Source organism: Carettochelys insculpta, chromosome 2 (genome assembly GCF_033958435.1).
Source record: "Carettochelys insculpta isolate YL-2023 chromosome 2, ASM3395843v1, whole genome shotgun sequence".
In the NCBI taxonomy this organism is placed as follows: domain Eukaryota; kingdom Metazoa; phylum Chordata; order Testudines; family Carettochelyidae; genus Carettochelys; species Carettochelys insculpta.
Window position 1 is genome coordinate 17,132,883 of NC_134138.1, and position 17,200 is coordinate 17,150,082.

The following is a 17,200-nucleotide window of genomic DNA, read 5'->3' on the forward strand; positions in this document are numbered from 1 at the left end:
GACTTCCTTGTTCCTATTACTTTGTATGTGCCTGTATCAAAAGAAATTTGGATCACCATCATTTACCATTCCACTAACTGGCCTCCAGTTATTGGCATCAGCCAACCTGCCATTTTTGAATAAAGCTACGGAATTAGTTCTTTTAAGTCTTCTGAAAACTGCCACTATTCCAAGATTAATTGAAATTAACTTCAGGAGGCCAGAAATAGTCAGCCAATTCTTTTAGGACTTTTGGATGCAAGTTGTGTGTCTGCTGCATGATATAAATAAGTTTATTGCTAACAGATATTATTTAATATACTTTTGCAATGGAGCAAAAAATACCTCATCTTTATCTGATATAAGTACATACCCTGAATATTTCCAAAAAAGAAATCAGAAATATTTATTGATCTGGCTTCTCTGCATTATTCAAAATTTTACGATTTCCATCAAGTAATAGGCCTGTCCTATGGTTAAGATTTCTTGTCTTCTAACATACTTTTCAAAACACTGTACTATCCTTCGCCCAGCAATTCATGGATATATCCCCTTGTCAGTTTTCTACATTTGCTAATTCAAATTAATATTGATTGCTCTGTATTTCTGTTCTTTTCTTGCATGTTCTCTAGTTCAGTTCATTTGTCCTCTATTGTACTTCTATAATCATGGCTTTTTGGCCATTCAATTACCTCTTCCTAAAGGGCTCCCAGTTTTCATTCAGATTTTTGTCTGCACTTTTCTTTCTAATCAATTTTGCTCACAGATCCTTAGCTTTAGTGTTTCAATGCCTTTAAGAATTAAAAATAAAATTCGTATATGCCATTTAAGTTCCCATCTCAATCTCTCCCACTGAAAGTTAAAAATAAATTCCTTCTTATAAACATATATGCACTAGGTATTGCTTGAAAAGAAAGGAAGACTGAAGTCTTTACATTTTGATCGAAAAAGAAAGTGTTATCGTTTTGACCTTAGACTGAGTGTTACAGAGATGGAGGAAGAAGAGGGATAGGTTTAGGCTTCCTTTAAGGCCTTCTAGGTAGTCTCCCTGGTCCAGAATTAGAAGGTATATTTTAGAGAAAGCACATTATCAGGCACATCAGAAAGCCAGTGGCAGGAACATGAGCATCCCTGAGGGTGAAAAAACAAAAACAGACAAAACAAAACGCAACAGATGGTGGACCAACAAGAAGTGAAACCATGTGAAAGGCTTTACTTTTTACGGTGGATCATGTGAGCAGTTTGTGGGACACCGTTGGCTGGATGGTGACAGATATCACAATAAACACACAATCAGTTGCTGAGTGTAGCTGAGTTGGAGATTTTACCTTACATACTTCAAACACAAAATACGTCTTAGCTGGAAGCAGGACACTGCATACATCTACCGCAAAATATACATTTTTTCCATTCTGCCATCCACCAAACTAAAAAGAAGACTCTTTGGAGGAGGGTTACACAATAGCTCTTTGATGTGGAATGGAAACCAGTTAATGTATGGTTAGGAGCATCAGTGCCTCATAGAAAGACTTTTCTTTGGCCACCTGCATGTCAAGCATAGTTGGAATCATCTCCCCTACTATAAAGGCAGTGTAACTAATTCATGAAAAAAATACCATGAACCATACAACTGTCCCCATTACCTATGGAGCCCAATGGCATGACTACATGACAGTAGTATTTTCAAATTCAGAACTTTACCTATAAGCCTCATGTACATGAAGATAATCTTTTGTAATACATTTTATCACTCAGATAATTATATAAGTGTACAATATTAATGATTTAGACTGGCATGGTCATTTTTTAAATGATTAAGGCTTTCGTGATGTCCTCTCTATAAAAAATGGTATTACCCTCTGAGTAGAGATACAAATATAGTTTTTGCAGTAGGTTAGAAACGTAACTGGAAAAGGGGCATTTACTGAATACACTCATGTTTAACTCTCTCACCACATTTCTTTGGCACAGCTTGTATCTTAGCACCTTGCTATCCTTGTGCCAAACACAACCAGGTAATTGGCACACCTGCTTTCCTATTTTTGTTGTTAAACTACATGCGATTGCTGTAATAAAAATCAAAAAGGTGGCCTTCGTTTTGAACAGAACACAGTTAGGCTTATTCTCAGTCTCATGCTCTCATAACTCACTGCAATGAAACCATAGCGAATACACTGCCCCAAAGCACCTGAATCTTATCTCTGAAAATACAGCGTCCTTATGGATTGCAGTGTCTCAATGGACTGCAGAAAAAAGGCAGTTTTATAAGTTCCAATTATTTCAGAGTATTATAGTTAAGGACAGGGATCTTAAATTTGGTTGGGACATTAATAAGAAACAAGTGCAATTTGTGAGCATATTACAGCAATGACACTATCCTATGTCACTTATGACTGAGGCAAGCTGTAGCATTCTCAACCAGCTGCAGAATTTATATAACTGTTCTATTTAGCCTCAAACAAGTTGCCATAATAAAGCCTTGAGGATCTAAAATGGCATACACAAAAGTAAGTAACAGAATTTTAACAAGATACATAAATAAAGCTTCTGATCTATATTTATTGGAAACTAGTGTAATGTTCCCAAATAAGCTATCTTAAAAGTATAAGGCCCCTATAAGGCGAGCTAAGAAAAGGCATTATATGGAATAGCACAACAGTAATGCACTAGAGAAAAGGAGACTGGTAACTGAGGATTACTAAATTAATTTGCTCTTCTCAATAAAGCTACTCAAGACTGCAGAATTCATAACAGTTATTTATTCTGTGTTAATAGAATACATTTCAAAACACATGCAGGCCTTGAAATAGCATAAGCTATTCTCCAAATCCTCCAGGAACCCAAGAATCACATGAGCTTATGGGGCTGTAGGTAAAGCCTTTAACAAAGGCTTCTATCAACCAAAGCATTAGACTTTCAAGTTAACCAGGTGTATATACTCTCTGAACACTGCATGTGAGTAAATCTGAGCAAAAGTTTCTTGCCCTCACAAATGTTAAGTTTCCATTCTCTTGATTTTTGTGATATTACCATTTCATGGGTTCTACAGCTATCAGAGGAAAGAGGATTTCAATTTTTAATGTAAAAGCAACAAAAACCCCACATACCTTCAAAACCAATGAAGTGAAATCATTTCAGGGACTTCTTTATATCCTAAATAATAAAAGGAATGGAAGACAACCTCCTTTGCTCACCCTTTTCAGGTTACCTTTAAGTCAAACACCCCAGAACACTCAGAACTGGTCTAAATTACCATGTTAAATTGACCTAACTTATGCAACTTCTTTAACTGCAGTTATTTTACTTGCATAATGTTAGATTCACTTACCAAAGCAGCTACATTATGCTTTGTCTACGGAAGAGCCTCTCCCATTGACTTCATGTTTCTCAAGCAGAGAAGAGCACACAGATCAATGGGAAAGCACTCACCCATCATTTTAATGGGTCTTCACCAGACCCTGTAAATCGACACTTGCTGCATTGATTACCACAGTGCCCATCTAACAGCAGGTACAGACATACTCTCAGTTACGAGAATTACAAGACTGTAAGAGTCACATAAAGACAAAAAGACAAATTAGTCCACAAGCATGAAATAATCAATGGTCACAGAAGATGCATTCTACCAAGATGCGTTCTACAGTAGATGTGTCTCTAAAATTTTATCTCGGCATTGGAGAAAAAGCACTTGACAGAATCAAAAACCTCCGTGATGAAAACTAAGTTTAGGGTGCATTTTTAGAGCTGTCACTGAAAAAGTGAGAAATGTAAGAGAGACCCTGAAAAGTGTAAATCTAACATATACATTTGCAACACTGTAATGAAAATACTACTCAAGCAGAAGGGAGGGATGCAGAGGTGCCTTTCTTTTAAAAGAAAACATCAATGAATATAGCACTATGTATTTGCAAATTCTGGTGAACACCATATGACATCCTACTTCCTTAGCACTGCACAACAGTTTTATAACTACTCAAGTATTTTTTAAATTGAAATAGGAACGTAGAAGATACACACATAACAATAACTTAGCAAACTGTCTAAGAACAACTAATTCCCCTAATACAGTATGAAAGGACAGGAAACAAAACTCTAAGCTGGAAGGAACAAGGATTTGGTATATTAGACCACATTTCTAGATAATGTTAATGCTCAAAATTAGCAAATTTAATGTGCATTGTTAAAAGAGACAAATAATTTGGTCATTTTCTCAGTTTGTCTCAGTTTTCCAGGACACTCACACCCACAGCTTCCAAAAAGCCTAGTTACATGGAGTTAGGCTAACCTAATGAACACATTTTCAACTTAATTTTGAAGCTAACCCATGATTTAGGATTTACGATAAATAAAAATGACAGAGCTGGTATAAGGAAAATGGCTTGAGTTTACACAGTAACAGTTTCCCTTTAAAAATTAAGATCTCTGCTATCAAGTAAATACCCTACTGCATTACATTTCTGCCCTCACTCAGTAATGATTCAAAAGATTGGAGGGGAAAACATTTGCTGTCCCTTCTGTACTTCAAGAAATGAGCATGCAAAACACAGATAATGAAGGCATAAAACTGTTCTTGTGGCAGCGAAAAGTACTATAGAAAAGGAAGCTTATTTTCCCCTCCTTTCCTCCCGCTAACAAAATGTTTGTTAAATATTCAAATTCAATTTGACAGATGTGGTGACAATGTGGCTTTTTTAAATGGAGAGATGGGCCAATCACAAACTTCAAAATACCTACAGGAACTTCTGTTTTTAGCTCCTAATCATGCTGAATTATCACAAAAAAATAAAATAAAAAAAAAACTTAATAAAGCCTAAGTCAGTTAAAGAGTTAAAGCAAATTAGACTTAAATTCAGAGATCAACAAAAAGGCAGGCAGGCCACTGTTTATCAAATAAATGTGCACCAGAAAGCAAATGTATAGCAGCTAAAATAATCAAAACACCAGAAGTATCATCATGGGAGTAAAGACGCAGCAACATTTGCATCAATGCTTACAGTTATTTGAAAATATAACTAAGGATCCTCAAGGAAATTTTGAGGGCTAGTAAACGTAACTAGAAATCAGGAGGCCTGGACACTAATCCTAGATGTTCCAATCAGCTCCTTTTTAACCTTGGGCAAGATTAACTTCTCTGTGTCTCAAAGTTTCTTATTGGTACAATGGGGAAAATACATATTTTTCACCTAATAATGATCAATTGAAGTACTTACTACAATATCATTAGAGATTCAGATAGGAAGTATTACAAAATGATATCTGTTCATAATGTGGCAAGGGCCTCTCTTACCCAGATCACAGTTCAGGTTAGTCTCTTTGGTCTTTTCAGTCTCTCAGCCCTTTTGCCCCAGAGGCTGGGGCTTGCAATAGGTCTCCAGGGCAGTGAACCCAGCCACTGCTCCAGGGGCTCCCTCCTCTGCTGTCCTGGCCCCAAAGCTGGTCTGCATTGCTTTCAATTTATGCTCTCTAACTCTTCATTCCCACAGCTCTGGTCAAGTCGTCGTCATCGTCGTCGTCATTGTCCTCCTCCCTCCCACAATTGGAGAGGATATTTGAAGGCCTCTTATGTAGCCCCTAGTGGAGTCATCTGCCCTCAATTTGGCTGAGCCAGCTCCCACCCAGCTGCTTGTAATTGCCCTGTTTGTATTTCTGCCTGTTTGGGTTGCCTTTCTCCCCCTCTGTAGGAGCCCCCTGACCTAGCCCTGCCACAATACATTGTAAATATGCCTCCTGATTTTCAGGGTATGACTTTGGTTTGGAAGGATAGTATTTTAGTAAATTTTGAGTTTTATGTAGGTACCCAAAAAATAGAGTGCAGCGGAGGATTGCAGCATGTTACTGATTACAGAATAATACTACTGTAATCTCATTTTAATGCTCCTTAGTGCACTTTAACACAAAACTGTTTCAAACAGCATTAGCTGAAGTCACGAGAAGGAACCTTTCATCTACTCCAGAAGAGCCTACTAAGGTCAATTAACGCAGTTCAGAAATTATATCCCTATGGTTTTCATCATCATTTGGTGTAGACAAGATGTGAGTAACGATTTGCAGTGTTAGTCCGATTTAAAAAAAGGACTCTCATCTAAAAGAAAGTTGATTTATCCATGTTTATCAGTTGAATACAAAAATCAAAAGTCCTATTTATAGATTACACTAGCAGATGTACTTGGCATTGCTCAGGTCCATCTTCTGCTCCTGCCCCTACCTCCACCTGTCCCTGCGGGTCGGGGAGAAGGACCAGGATGGGCTACAGCTCCCAGACCCACCCCACATGTCTTGGAGGGGAGAGGCAGTGGGAAGGGAAGTCCAGGCCAGGCTGCAGCTCCCAGCCCCCTGCTGATCTCCAAGGGTACGGGAGAACAGGGCCAGACCAAAGCACCACCCAGACTCTTCCCTGAGGTCAAATGCAGGCTGTAGCACCAGGTCTGCCTGAACTCTAGGTGGGTAGGAAGTTCAGGGCTGAGCCAAGCTGGGGGCTGGATCAAACCAAGATGCTGGCTGGAATCAACTAAAGTTGAGAAGGGGAGGTTGGCGCCAGGCCACCAATTTGGGCACGGCCCCAGGCCACCACTTTGGGCCCAGCCCCAGGTTTAGTGAGGGCGCTAAGGCCAGGGCCAGCCAGGGAATTTGACATTGGGGGTGGGGTGAGCCTGGCTTCAGCATGTTGGGGGCAGGCAAGGACAAGGCTGGAGGTTCCTGGCCTGAGCGTCTATGAGGAATTGTTCCTGGAGGGTTTGGTGTGAGATGGGCAGAGGGCCACCTACCTGCCTGGTGGCTGGCAGGGTAGAGAGCCCTGTCTCCACATGGCTACTGTGTTCCTGCTGTGGGTGCCCCCAGTGGTCACTCTGCAGACTAGGTGTTCCCTGAGGTCACTGCTCCCACTGGAGAGTCTGATGTATGTTGACCCTCCTCTTGGTGCCCCTTCTTTTCCATGTTCTGGAAAACCATGAGCTTATCTGTCCCATCCCATTTCCCATGCACAATCAAACCCTGACCTTCGTTTGAGTTAGGGAAATAGGAAGCTGTACACCATATTTTGTGGCTGCAGCTCTTACAGTTTAAGAGGAGTTCTTGAACAAACATACCACAGACACACACTAAAAATTATTATACACACAAAAAATACCATTGCTAATTCAAATCATGATGTGTCTATACCAAGCAATGTGAACGGAGATCCCTTTCTCATACTTTTGAACCTGTGCAATCATAAAGAGTTGCTTTGCCATTCTTGTTTTGCTTACGTACCTTGCCATAGGCAATCAGGCTTTATTCAAGATTGAAAAAAAATGGACATCAGTTCAAATAAAATTGGTGCTTTTTGGTTGTGCCTACCTGGCCAAAGCAGGGACCGGTACTCCTCGTGCTCGTAATGGTGGTTTTCCACAAACAACTGGAACTTCTGCATTTTCTGAACCACCGTTCAAATATGTTAGCTCTTGGAGCTGTGCCTGTCTGATTTCATCATTGTAGTCCTAGACAGAAGGGAGGAGTGGAAAGCTATTCAACCAACACAGAAAAATACTATGACAAAAACTGCTTCTAAAAAAGGTGATAATATTCTAGATTTTTTTTTCTGAAAAAGCTGTAGAAACTACAGTGTAGAAAAAATGTGGCAATGGGAACTCCAATTTAACCTACAATATAAGACCTTTCAAATACAACATTATTTTAATTACATTTTTGCGTGAATTCTGTTTTACCTCTCTGAGGTTGCCCATTACCTCCATCATATTTGCTATTAAAAAAGGAAAATATTAACTAGCAATCAATCAATAAATCAATAACCACTACTTAAAACACTATATATGGCTCTTAACATTCTAGAATAAGTATCAGGGGAGATCAGATAGTACAATTACATTCTACTGCAAAATGGTGAAAAATCTCATGACCTCATTTCAGCTTGTCAGAGCTGATGAAGTTGCAGCCCAGCCCAAGGCATTTTGACTGCGTGCTCATGTAGTAAAAGGAGAAATTGTGTGCTCGCAGAGGATAGATTAAATGCCCTACTCCAATAACTGATTTCCATCTTTAAGTTCTGATTCTATATATTTCTTTCATATGACTAATTTTATTCAAATAAACATACAGAAATGCCGAAAATATTTCCAAATGAAAAAAAATTAGTAGACTAATATATGACATAACTAGTATCAAGGAGACTTGGTGGGATAATAGACATGATTGGAATATTGGTATAGAAGGGTACAGCTTACTCAGGAGGGACAGGCAGGGTCAAAGAAGAGGAGGTGTATCCTTATATAATAAAAATGTGCACACCTAGATGCAGGAGACATGCGTTGAAAATCTCTGTGATAGGTTAAAAGGGGTAACAAGCAAGGGTGATGTCATGCTAGGAGTCTACTACAGACCACGAACCCAGGTAGAAGAGATAGATGAGGCTTTTTCTAAGCAACTAACAAAGTCATCAAAAATGCAGGATTTGGTGGTGATGAGGGACTTCAACCATCTAGACATATGTTGGGAAATTAACACAGTGAGGCACAGACTAGCCAGGAAGTTCTTGGACTGCACTGATGACAATTTTTTTATTTCAGAAGGTGGAAAAAGCTACCGGGGTAAGCAATTCTAGATTTGATTTCAACAAATAGGGAGGAACTGATTGAGAATTTGAAACTGGAAGGCAGCTTGGGAGAAAGTGACCATGAAATCATAGGCTACATCTACACATGCCCCTCCCTTGCAGAAGGGGCGGGTAAATGAAGAAAGGAAAAATTGGGAAGAAGGGTGCTTTTGAAATCTGTATTTCCTTTTGCAGGAACCCCACCAGTTTGTAATTTGAAAGCACACTTTCGATGCACCAGGTGGCTGTCATTATGCAAATGAGTCAAAGAATATTCATATCAATGCCTCACTAGCATTTCTGACCTGCTTCATTTACTTGTCCCTTCTGAAAGGGAGGGGTATGATTAGAGGTAGCCATAGAGTTCACGAGTCTAAGAAATGGAGAAAGGGAGAACAGCAAAATTGACACAATTGATTTCAGGAAGGAAGGTTCTCGTAAACTCAGAGAGCTGGTAGGTAAGGTCCCATAGGAAGCAAGACTAAGTGGAAAAACAACTGAAGAGAGTTGGCAGTTTTTCAAAGGGACATTATTAAGGGACCAAAAGCAAGCTATACCGATGAGTAGGAATGATGGAAAGTATGTTAAAAGACTGCCTGGTTTATCCAGGAGATCTTGCATTATTTCATAATCAAAAATGTAGTCATACAAAAAGTGGAGATGAGGAGAAATTACAAAGGATCAATATAAGCAAAGAATGCGTGTATGAGAGGGCGAGATTAGAAAATCTAAGGCACATAACAAGCTCAAACTAGCCAGAGACATAAAGGGTAACAAGAAGATATTCTATAAATATATTAGAAGCAAGAGGAAGACCAAGGACAGGGTAAGTCCACTGATCAGTGAGGAGGGAGAAACAATATCAGGAAACTTGGAAATGGCAGAGGTGCTTAATGACTGCTTTGTTTCGGTTTTCACCAAGAAGTCTAATGCAGAAATGTGTAACATGGTGAATGCTAGTGGGAAGGGAGGAGGTTTAGAGGATAAAATTTAAGGGTGGGGGGGGAGAACAAGTTAAAAATTACTTAGAAAAGTTATCAGAGAGGTAGCCATGTTACTCTGTATCTTCGAGAACAACACGAAGTCCTGCAGCACCTTATAGACTAACAGATATTTTGGAGCATAAGCATTCGTGGGCAAAGACTCACTTCGTCAGATGCTTGGGCTGGGAGGAGTGGGGGGAGGGGGTTGGTTAACTTTAGAAAAGTTAGATTCCAGCAAGTCACCAGGGCCTGATGAAATGTATAAACAGAATACTCATGGGGGTATTGGAAACTTTAGCTATCATCTTTGAAATCAGATGGAAGTCAGGAGAGATACCAGAAGACTAGAAAAGGGCAAATATAGTGCTCATCTATATAAAGGCAAAAAGGGAAAACATAGTGCCCATCTATAAAAGGGGAAAAAAGAACAACCCAGGAAACTACAGACCAGTCAGTTTAACTTCCGTGCTGGGAAAGATAATGGAGCAAGTAATTTAGGAATTCATCTTCAAACATCTGGAAGAAAATAGGGTGTTAGGTAACAGAGAAAGAACAAATCATGTCAGACCACTCTGACAGCTTTTTGTGGTAGGATAACAAGTCTTCTGGATAAGGGACAAACGGTGAATGTGGTATACCTAGACTTTAATAAGACATTTGATAATGGCCTTGTGTGATCTTCTTATCAATAAACTAGGCAAATACAACTTAGATGGGGCTAGTACAAGGTGGGCAGATAACCATTCACAGAGTAGTTCTTAATGGTTTGACATCATGCTGAAAAGGCATAACAAATAAGGTTCCACAGGGGTCTGTTTTGGGACTCATTCTATTCAATATTTTCATCAACGATTTAGATATTGACATAGAGGGTATGCTTACTAAGTTTGCATATGATACCAAGTTGGGTGGTGTTGCAACTGCTTTGGAGGAAAGGGTTATAATTCAAAATGATCTGAACAAACTGGAGAAATGGTCTGAGGCATACAGGATGAAGTTTAATAAGGACAAATGCACAGTACTTCACTTTGGAAAGAACACTGAACTTCATACATACAGAATAGGAAATGACTGCCCAGGAAGGAGTACTGTGGAAAGGGATTTAGGGGTCATAGTGGATGACAGACTAAATATGAGTTAACAGTGTGATGCTGCTGCAAAAAAAAAAAAAAAAAAAAAAGCAAATATGATTCTGGGATGCATCAACATGAGTGTTGAGAGCAAGACAAGAGAAGTCATTCATCTACTCTACCCAGCATTCATTAGGGCTCAATTGGAGTATTGTGTCCAGTTCTGGGCACCACATTTCAACAATAATATGGAGAAATTGGAGAAGGTCCAGAGAAGAGCAACAAGAATGACTGAAGGTCTAGTGAACATGACCTATGAGGGAAGACTGAAAGAACTGGGTTTGTTTAGTTAAGAAAATAGAAGACTTAGAGAGGACGACAGCAGTTTTCAAATACCTCAGAGAGGGTTACAAGGAGGAGGGTAGGACAACGAACAATGGGCATAAACTGCAGCAAGGGAGGGTTAGGCTGGATGTGAGGAAAAACTTCCTAACTGTCAGAGTGGTTAAAAACTGGAATAAATTGCCTAGGAAGGTTGTGGAATCTCCATCACTGGAGATATTTAAGAGCAGGTTAGACAGACATCTACTGAGGATGGTCTAGACAATGCCTGGTCCTGCCGTCAGGGCAGGGGACTGGACTCGATGACCTCTCTAGGTCCCTTCCAGTCTAGTGTTCTACGATTCTCTACGTGAACTAAGGACTCAGTGGATTTATTTGCTTTCTTCAATAGAGCTACTCATAGGAAGACTGTGGAATTCATAAGTTATCTATTCTGTGTAAACTGAGTACTTCTCAAAACACGTCATACCTTGAAATATTATAAGCTATTCTCTATATCCACTATGCTATATACGAATGAAACTGATGTCAGCTCAGATCTGAATTTATCAATTCCATTTTGTATAAATGAGCCAAGGATTGCAATTTTAGTGTAAGTTTAAAAAAATGTCGATTTTAATGAGTGCTATGGTTGACTCTCTCACCTCAGAAACTAAATGAACACAAGGGGTAAAGTGACGCTCAGAACACTAGCATCTATCTGTCAGAGTGTCCTCTCAATCGCAAAAAAAAAAAAAAAAAAAAAACACCTTGAATATTCCCTTGTATTTCAATCCAGAAGGCAGTCTTTTGGTTGAAAAAGGTACAGAACCCCAATTTTACCTCTTAAAAGTCTTTTAACACGTTTGAGATGTTCATTCAGACAGCACAGGCTGCAGCTAATTCTCCATTTAGGAAGGCACCCCGCAACAACTGATTGGGAAGTAAGACTAGGTCAATATTAGGGAGTTTATAACAGTGCCGTTATAAAATCTCTCACATAACTTCTCTGTTCTGACAGTAGACAGTTGTGCTGTCTACATAATTAACCCAACAGAAGCAAACTCTTGTATCTTCAGTGAGTACCAATGTATTGAGGTGTGCACTAGCAATTACAGCTGTGTAACTTCTGTAACTCAGGCAGGTGCAATATTCACATCTGAGGTACAAGAGTTTTGCCAAGCAAGATTATGTCTACACAAGAGTATAAAGTCGATTTTAAGGAACCCAGCTCAATTTTACAAGGTGATGGTCTTCACTACAGATATCATTGTCAGTTTTAATAAGTGCTATTGTTGACTCTCTCACCCTGCCCCTTTGATGCGGTCTAATGCCAAATTCAAATTTAAAATGTTGAATTAGTGCTGGTGTGGAAACAGCACTATTTTAAAATCAATTTTATCAGCCGTCAGAGGTATCCCACAATGCACTGCATTTGTCAGTTCTGGCTGTCGTCACCTCCACTGCTTTCCAGGTATGCAGGAAGTAGGAAACAGGAAGCCCAGCAATTTGAATTCATTTCTGGACAGCGTGGTGATCACATCTAGCTATGATTTCTCAGGGTCGCAAGGGTCCCAGAATGAAGCCATCAGAAGAGTCAGATCTCATTTTGGCTGGAGGGCTAGTGCCCGCCCACCATACCAGGTGGCGGCTGGCCTATGGGCACCATGCTTGTAGACAGTGGCATGGCCTGACCTGCGAGGGGTGAAGGTTTCTTCAATGCACAGGATTTAGCAGGAGAAGCCGACAAACTTCTTTTCTGCACTTCACATTTGTACAAGACAGTCCACCCTCCCAGGTGCCATGCAGCTGGTGAGCAAGCCCCAGCCCCATCATGGGGCTAACCCCCACTGGCACCATGTGGCTGGCAGGCTAGCCCCTGTCACACCATACCATGTGCACAGGCCTGACCCCATCCTACCATGTGGCAGCTGTGCAATGTGGATCATGCTTCCAGACAGCAGCATGTCCTGCCATGCCTGGGGTGAAGGCTTCTTCCTTGGAAGAAGCTTGTTTTCTCCACTTCACATTTTCCAGGGTTCATGCTTAAAAGCTTAGCCTCTGGAATTTACACCATGTACCAGGGACCTGGCTTCCTAACAGAAATTGTACGGGGCTGGACCCTAAGGCACCATGCACTGGGGGGCTGGCCCTAGGTCACAGAAATTTTGGAGGGCTAGCCCCCCCCCCCCCACCCCAAGGCATCATGTGCTGGCAGGGGCTGGCTGACCCAGGACACAAACATTTTATGGGGATGGTTCCCACAAGGTGCCAGTACTCTCTCTTCGCAAATTGTGTGGCTTGGGGGAAGATTTCCTATGATGGAATGGAGCTTGTGAGCTCTCTCTCTCTCTCTCTATATTACAATAGGCAAGGGAATCCTTTTATTCTGTCATCAACTCTTCTGTCTTCTAATGCTTCATTAACTTTTTTATCATTTCTCGAGCCACTACTACTTCTAACAGCCACTAGACACTAACACCATCCCATATTCTTTCCTTCTCTTCTGTTTAGTCTTGGGAATTCATAATGAGACTGGAGCAAATACTTCTAATACTCTCCTTGCCTCATATTGGAGATGTCAGTGCAATGACCTCCCTAGGGCATTGTTCACTTCTACATGATGAGCACTCACAGATTCCTCTCTCTCACCTTCAAACCTAGCTCCTTCAGCCAGATACACTACCAATATACTGCCACCTTTGCACTGTATCATCTTTCCTTGAGACGAATATGAAGTATTTCCCTAGCCATATGGAGACCATTTGTTCCACTTGGGTATCATGTATTTCAGCTTCTGAAGCTAACCTGTTTATTGCTTTTTTCACCTGGGGAAACTAGTTGAGAAACCTGTTGACATGGTTCATTCAGCTGGGAGCTCTCAGAACATATTTGTTAGGGTTACTTTTTTTAAGTTACTGTTCTTTAAAAAGGGACAGAATGAAGCAAAGTCCCAGCACTGACTGCTCAGAAATGTATCTGCCGCATGGCGGCCTGGGGTAGGAAGACTACACCTTACAAATGTGAAATGGAGAAATCCAGCTGAACAACCTGTTGAAATGGTTCAGTCAGCTGGGTGCTCTCAGAACACATTTGATAACAAGGTCTGTAATGTAGATGACAAATGATTTGTCTCATCAGGGAAAGAGACTTCCGAAAAATGGCCATTTGTTTTCAATGGGAAGAGAATGAGGGCAATGCAGTCTGGGAAGATGACTTCAAATACCCACAGCCACTTGTGAGGCAAACTTTCCTCACAATGCACCAGCAAAATAACACCAAACCAAACCAAACCAAACAATGCAATAGAGTTGAGGGAACTGTGGGATAGGGTCCCACAATACATTGCTGCACCAGTCACACTTTGGTGATTTTGGGGGGGGAACTCACTAAGCTGACTTCTGTGGGCGGTGCAGACATTCAACTCTAACTTCCTAAAATCCAGTGTTACAAAGTTGACTGTAATAAATTCAACTTTATTTTGTAGTGTAGATGTAGCCTAGGTGATAATATAGACAGAGAAAAAGAAATCTTTTGCTCCCCTTTCCTAGATGACTTCTCTGACATTGTTTAACTCCAGGACCTTGTTCCTTCTAAATCAACTGCTTCCATGAAATGTTAATACTTTAAATTTTTGTAAGCAACAAAGGGTTTTTTTTTGAGTAAGAATTTAAATTAATACCCACAGATACATTAATTCCATGGAGGAAGAAATGTTTCTTTCTGATTGACATACAAGCTACAGTTAGACTAGTGAGTTTTGCCGATAAAACTGGTGGAATGTCCACACAAAAAATGTGTTTTGTCGACAGTTTATCAACAAAGCTCAGCACTTTCGCTAGCAGCATTCTGCCTCTCAGCCAAAAGGCATAATGCTGCTGTCAGCAAATTCTGTTGACAAAAAAAGCGGTGTGGACACTCTATAGGGCCTTCTCTCAACAGACGGAGCATCCAGAACAATAGGCAGCCCTGCCTGCTGTGCTTCTAGATGCCTGTTTTGTGGAGAGAGCAGTCCGGCTGCTCGGTTGACATAGCTGAGCACTCTCCCGATTGATATGTGTATTGCTGCACTCTGTGGATAACAGTTTTGTCGGGAAATCTCTTCTGACAGTGACTTCTTTTGACAGACGGCTGTAGTGTAACCATAGCCAGAGTGTATGGAAGGAAGTAGAACATAAAATGTCTATTTCTATATTTGAGGTATGCTAAGTCACGAGGGATGGAAACTGTCCATAGGAACACCTGAGCTACAAAATAAATTATATACATGGTAGACAACGCAGACCACTAAGGACCTACTGGATGAGAACAAGTAGAACACAGTGACCAAAGTTATTCTCAATAAGGAAAGAAGAGGTGACTAGTCTGCAGAGTTTTGATGAGGCACCTATTACAAGTGTCCTATATATCATATATGCATTAGGCATCTCATCAGCAGACTAAGGAAAAAACAGCTTCGATTCCTAGGGGATGTGGCAGATTAGTCTTTTTGGAGGGTTTCTTAAATACACTGTTACTCATTGGGCTGGAGCAGACCTGACCCAGTAGACTCAAAATTTGAATTATTTAACTAAAAGTAAGACATTCGGAAATATGAACTGCAGTATGCTGGGGAACAGCATGTTACAATTGGCGCATGGTTAAAAGGTACACAAGAATATCGTATTTAATCTCAAAAGCAGAAGGGTAGAGGAGCAATTCAAACTGTTCTCATCTCCAAGATGATGAAACTATCAAATACTGTTGACTGGTTTGAAGTGGGTGAACTTCCCTGTTTGAGAGACTGTCCTCCCTTAAGAATAAAACAAAACAGAAGTGATGTAGCACTTTAAAGACTAACAAAATGATTTATTACGGGATAAGCTTTCATGGGACAGACCCACTGATCTGAAGAAGTAGGTCTGTCCCACAAAAGCTCATCACCTAATAAATCATTTTTATAGCCTTTAAAGTGTTACATAACTGCTATTTTGTTTTGTTAGAATACAGACTAACCTGGCTACCTCTCCCCTAAGAATGTTACCCAATCTGGCTATTTTGTCTTCATTTTAAGGAAGCTGACCATCCTGGAGTCTCTTCATAGAAGAAACAAAAACAAAAACCCACAACACCAGTAGCCAGCCCAGGAGATTTGAATATACTGGCATCTCTCTCTCTCTCTCTAGTATTAATCTGGTTTTAAGGGATATGCTGAACCAAAAGGACGGAAATGGAGAGCAACCAATGTTAGATCATTCTGGATTATTGATAAAATCTATCAACAAAAGATTTACAAATCATGATCCCCTTGATGAGTGCTCACAGTGTTGATATTGCAAGCTATTTCATATTCATTAATAAGAACACTCTACAAACAACGTGGATAAAAACTGATAATTTTAAATGATGTTTTTTCATTTGCAAATTAGATCCATACACTCAGTATGGATTGTACCTCTGATATTTTCTGAACAACTTATTTACAGTTGTTTCTCTTCTATTTAGACCCTTATTACACTGGTTTTATGAGCAAGAGGTGGATGTTGTATTTTGGACTTTAAAGTCAGATGTCACTTTTCTGGATAGAGGGGGAGACCTATATCACCACTCTGTCCACTGTTATTTCTAACTAGCATTTTCAGGACCATGGCAGGTCTCCTCCAACAGATGAGCTGGTGAATTTGGTATCAGCCAGTCAGAAGAATCCATGGTGATTTATTTCAGAGGCTATAGTGGGAGAGGAACAAAATTTCATAACTGATTCTTTCCATAATCTCTCGAAAAAGGGAAATGAATATAGAAAAGACTTGTTTCAGAGGATATGTCCTTTCACGAACTGTAACAGGTGAATCTCTGAGTTTGTGGATCCTTTCTCAGCATCTAAATATAGATAGCTGTATTCAAAATATGTTCAGGGAGATATTGCATAACTTTATATGAATATTTTGGGTGGTGTTGAATATCATCACAGAAACTGTGTAAATTGACACCTTTAAAAGAACTGGAGCACAGCCAGGCAGGAAAATAAATTATTTAGCACGTCTTAATTTTTCAGCCTCAGGATCAGGGTCTAAAAAAATCTCACTGAAAGTGTAATAAAACACGAATGACTTATAAAAGATCTGAAAGAAGAAGTACACAGGAAGATATACCTTATGAAGAAAGGACACTTCACAGACACACATCTCTGATGGAGGTTCTTCTACTCTTTAATAAAACCTACCAAACTTGTTCCTCAAGTTTGTTCTCTGGATTTTAGTCATAAAGCTTCCAGGCCATTA

General features: G+C 40.0%; 1 protein-coding gene across 2 annotated transcripts in view; it reads right to left on the bottom strand.

The window, feature by feature from the left end:
* The window catches only part of KHDRBS3 (KH RNA binding domain containing, signal transduction associated 3), a 232,450-nt gene that overhangs the window by 103,206 nt on the left and 112,044 nt on the right, over window positions 1–17,200 (bottom strand). For both annotated transcript variants that reach the window (XR_012644135.1, XM_074985605.1), the window contains exon 5: window positions 7,315–7,454. Coding sequence is in view for 1 of the 2 variants with exons in the window: in XM_074985605.1 (XP_074841706.1) it covers window positions 7,315–7,454 (140 nt within the window). In the remaining variant the exon portion in view is untranslated. The remainder of the gene's footprint in view (window positions 1–7,314; window positions 7,455–17,200) is intronic.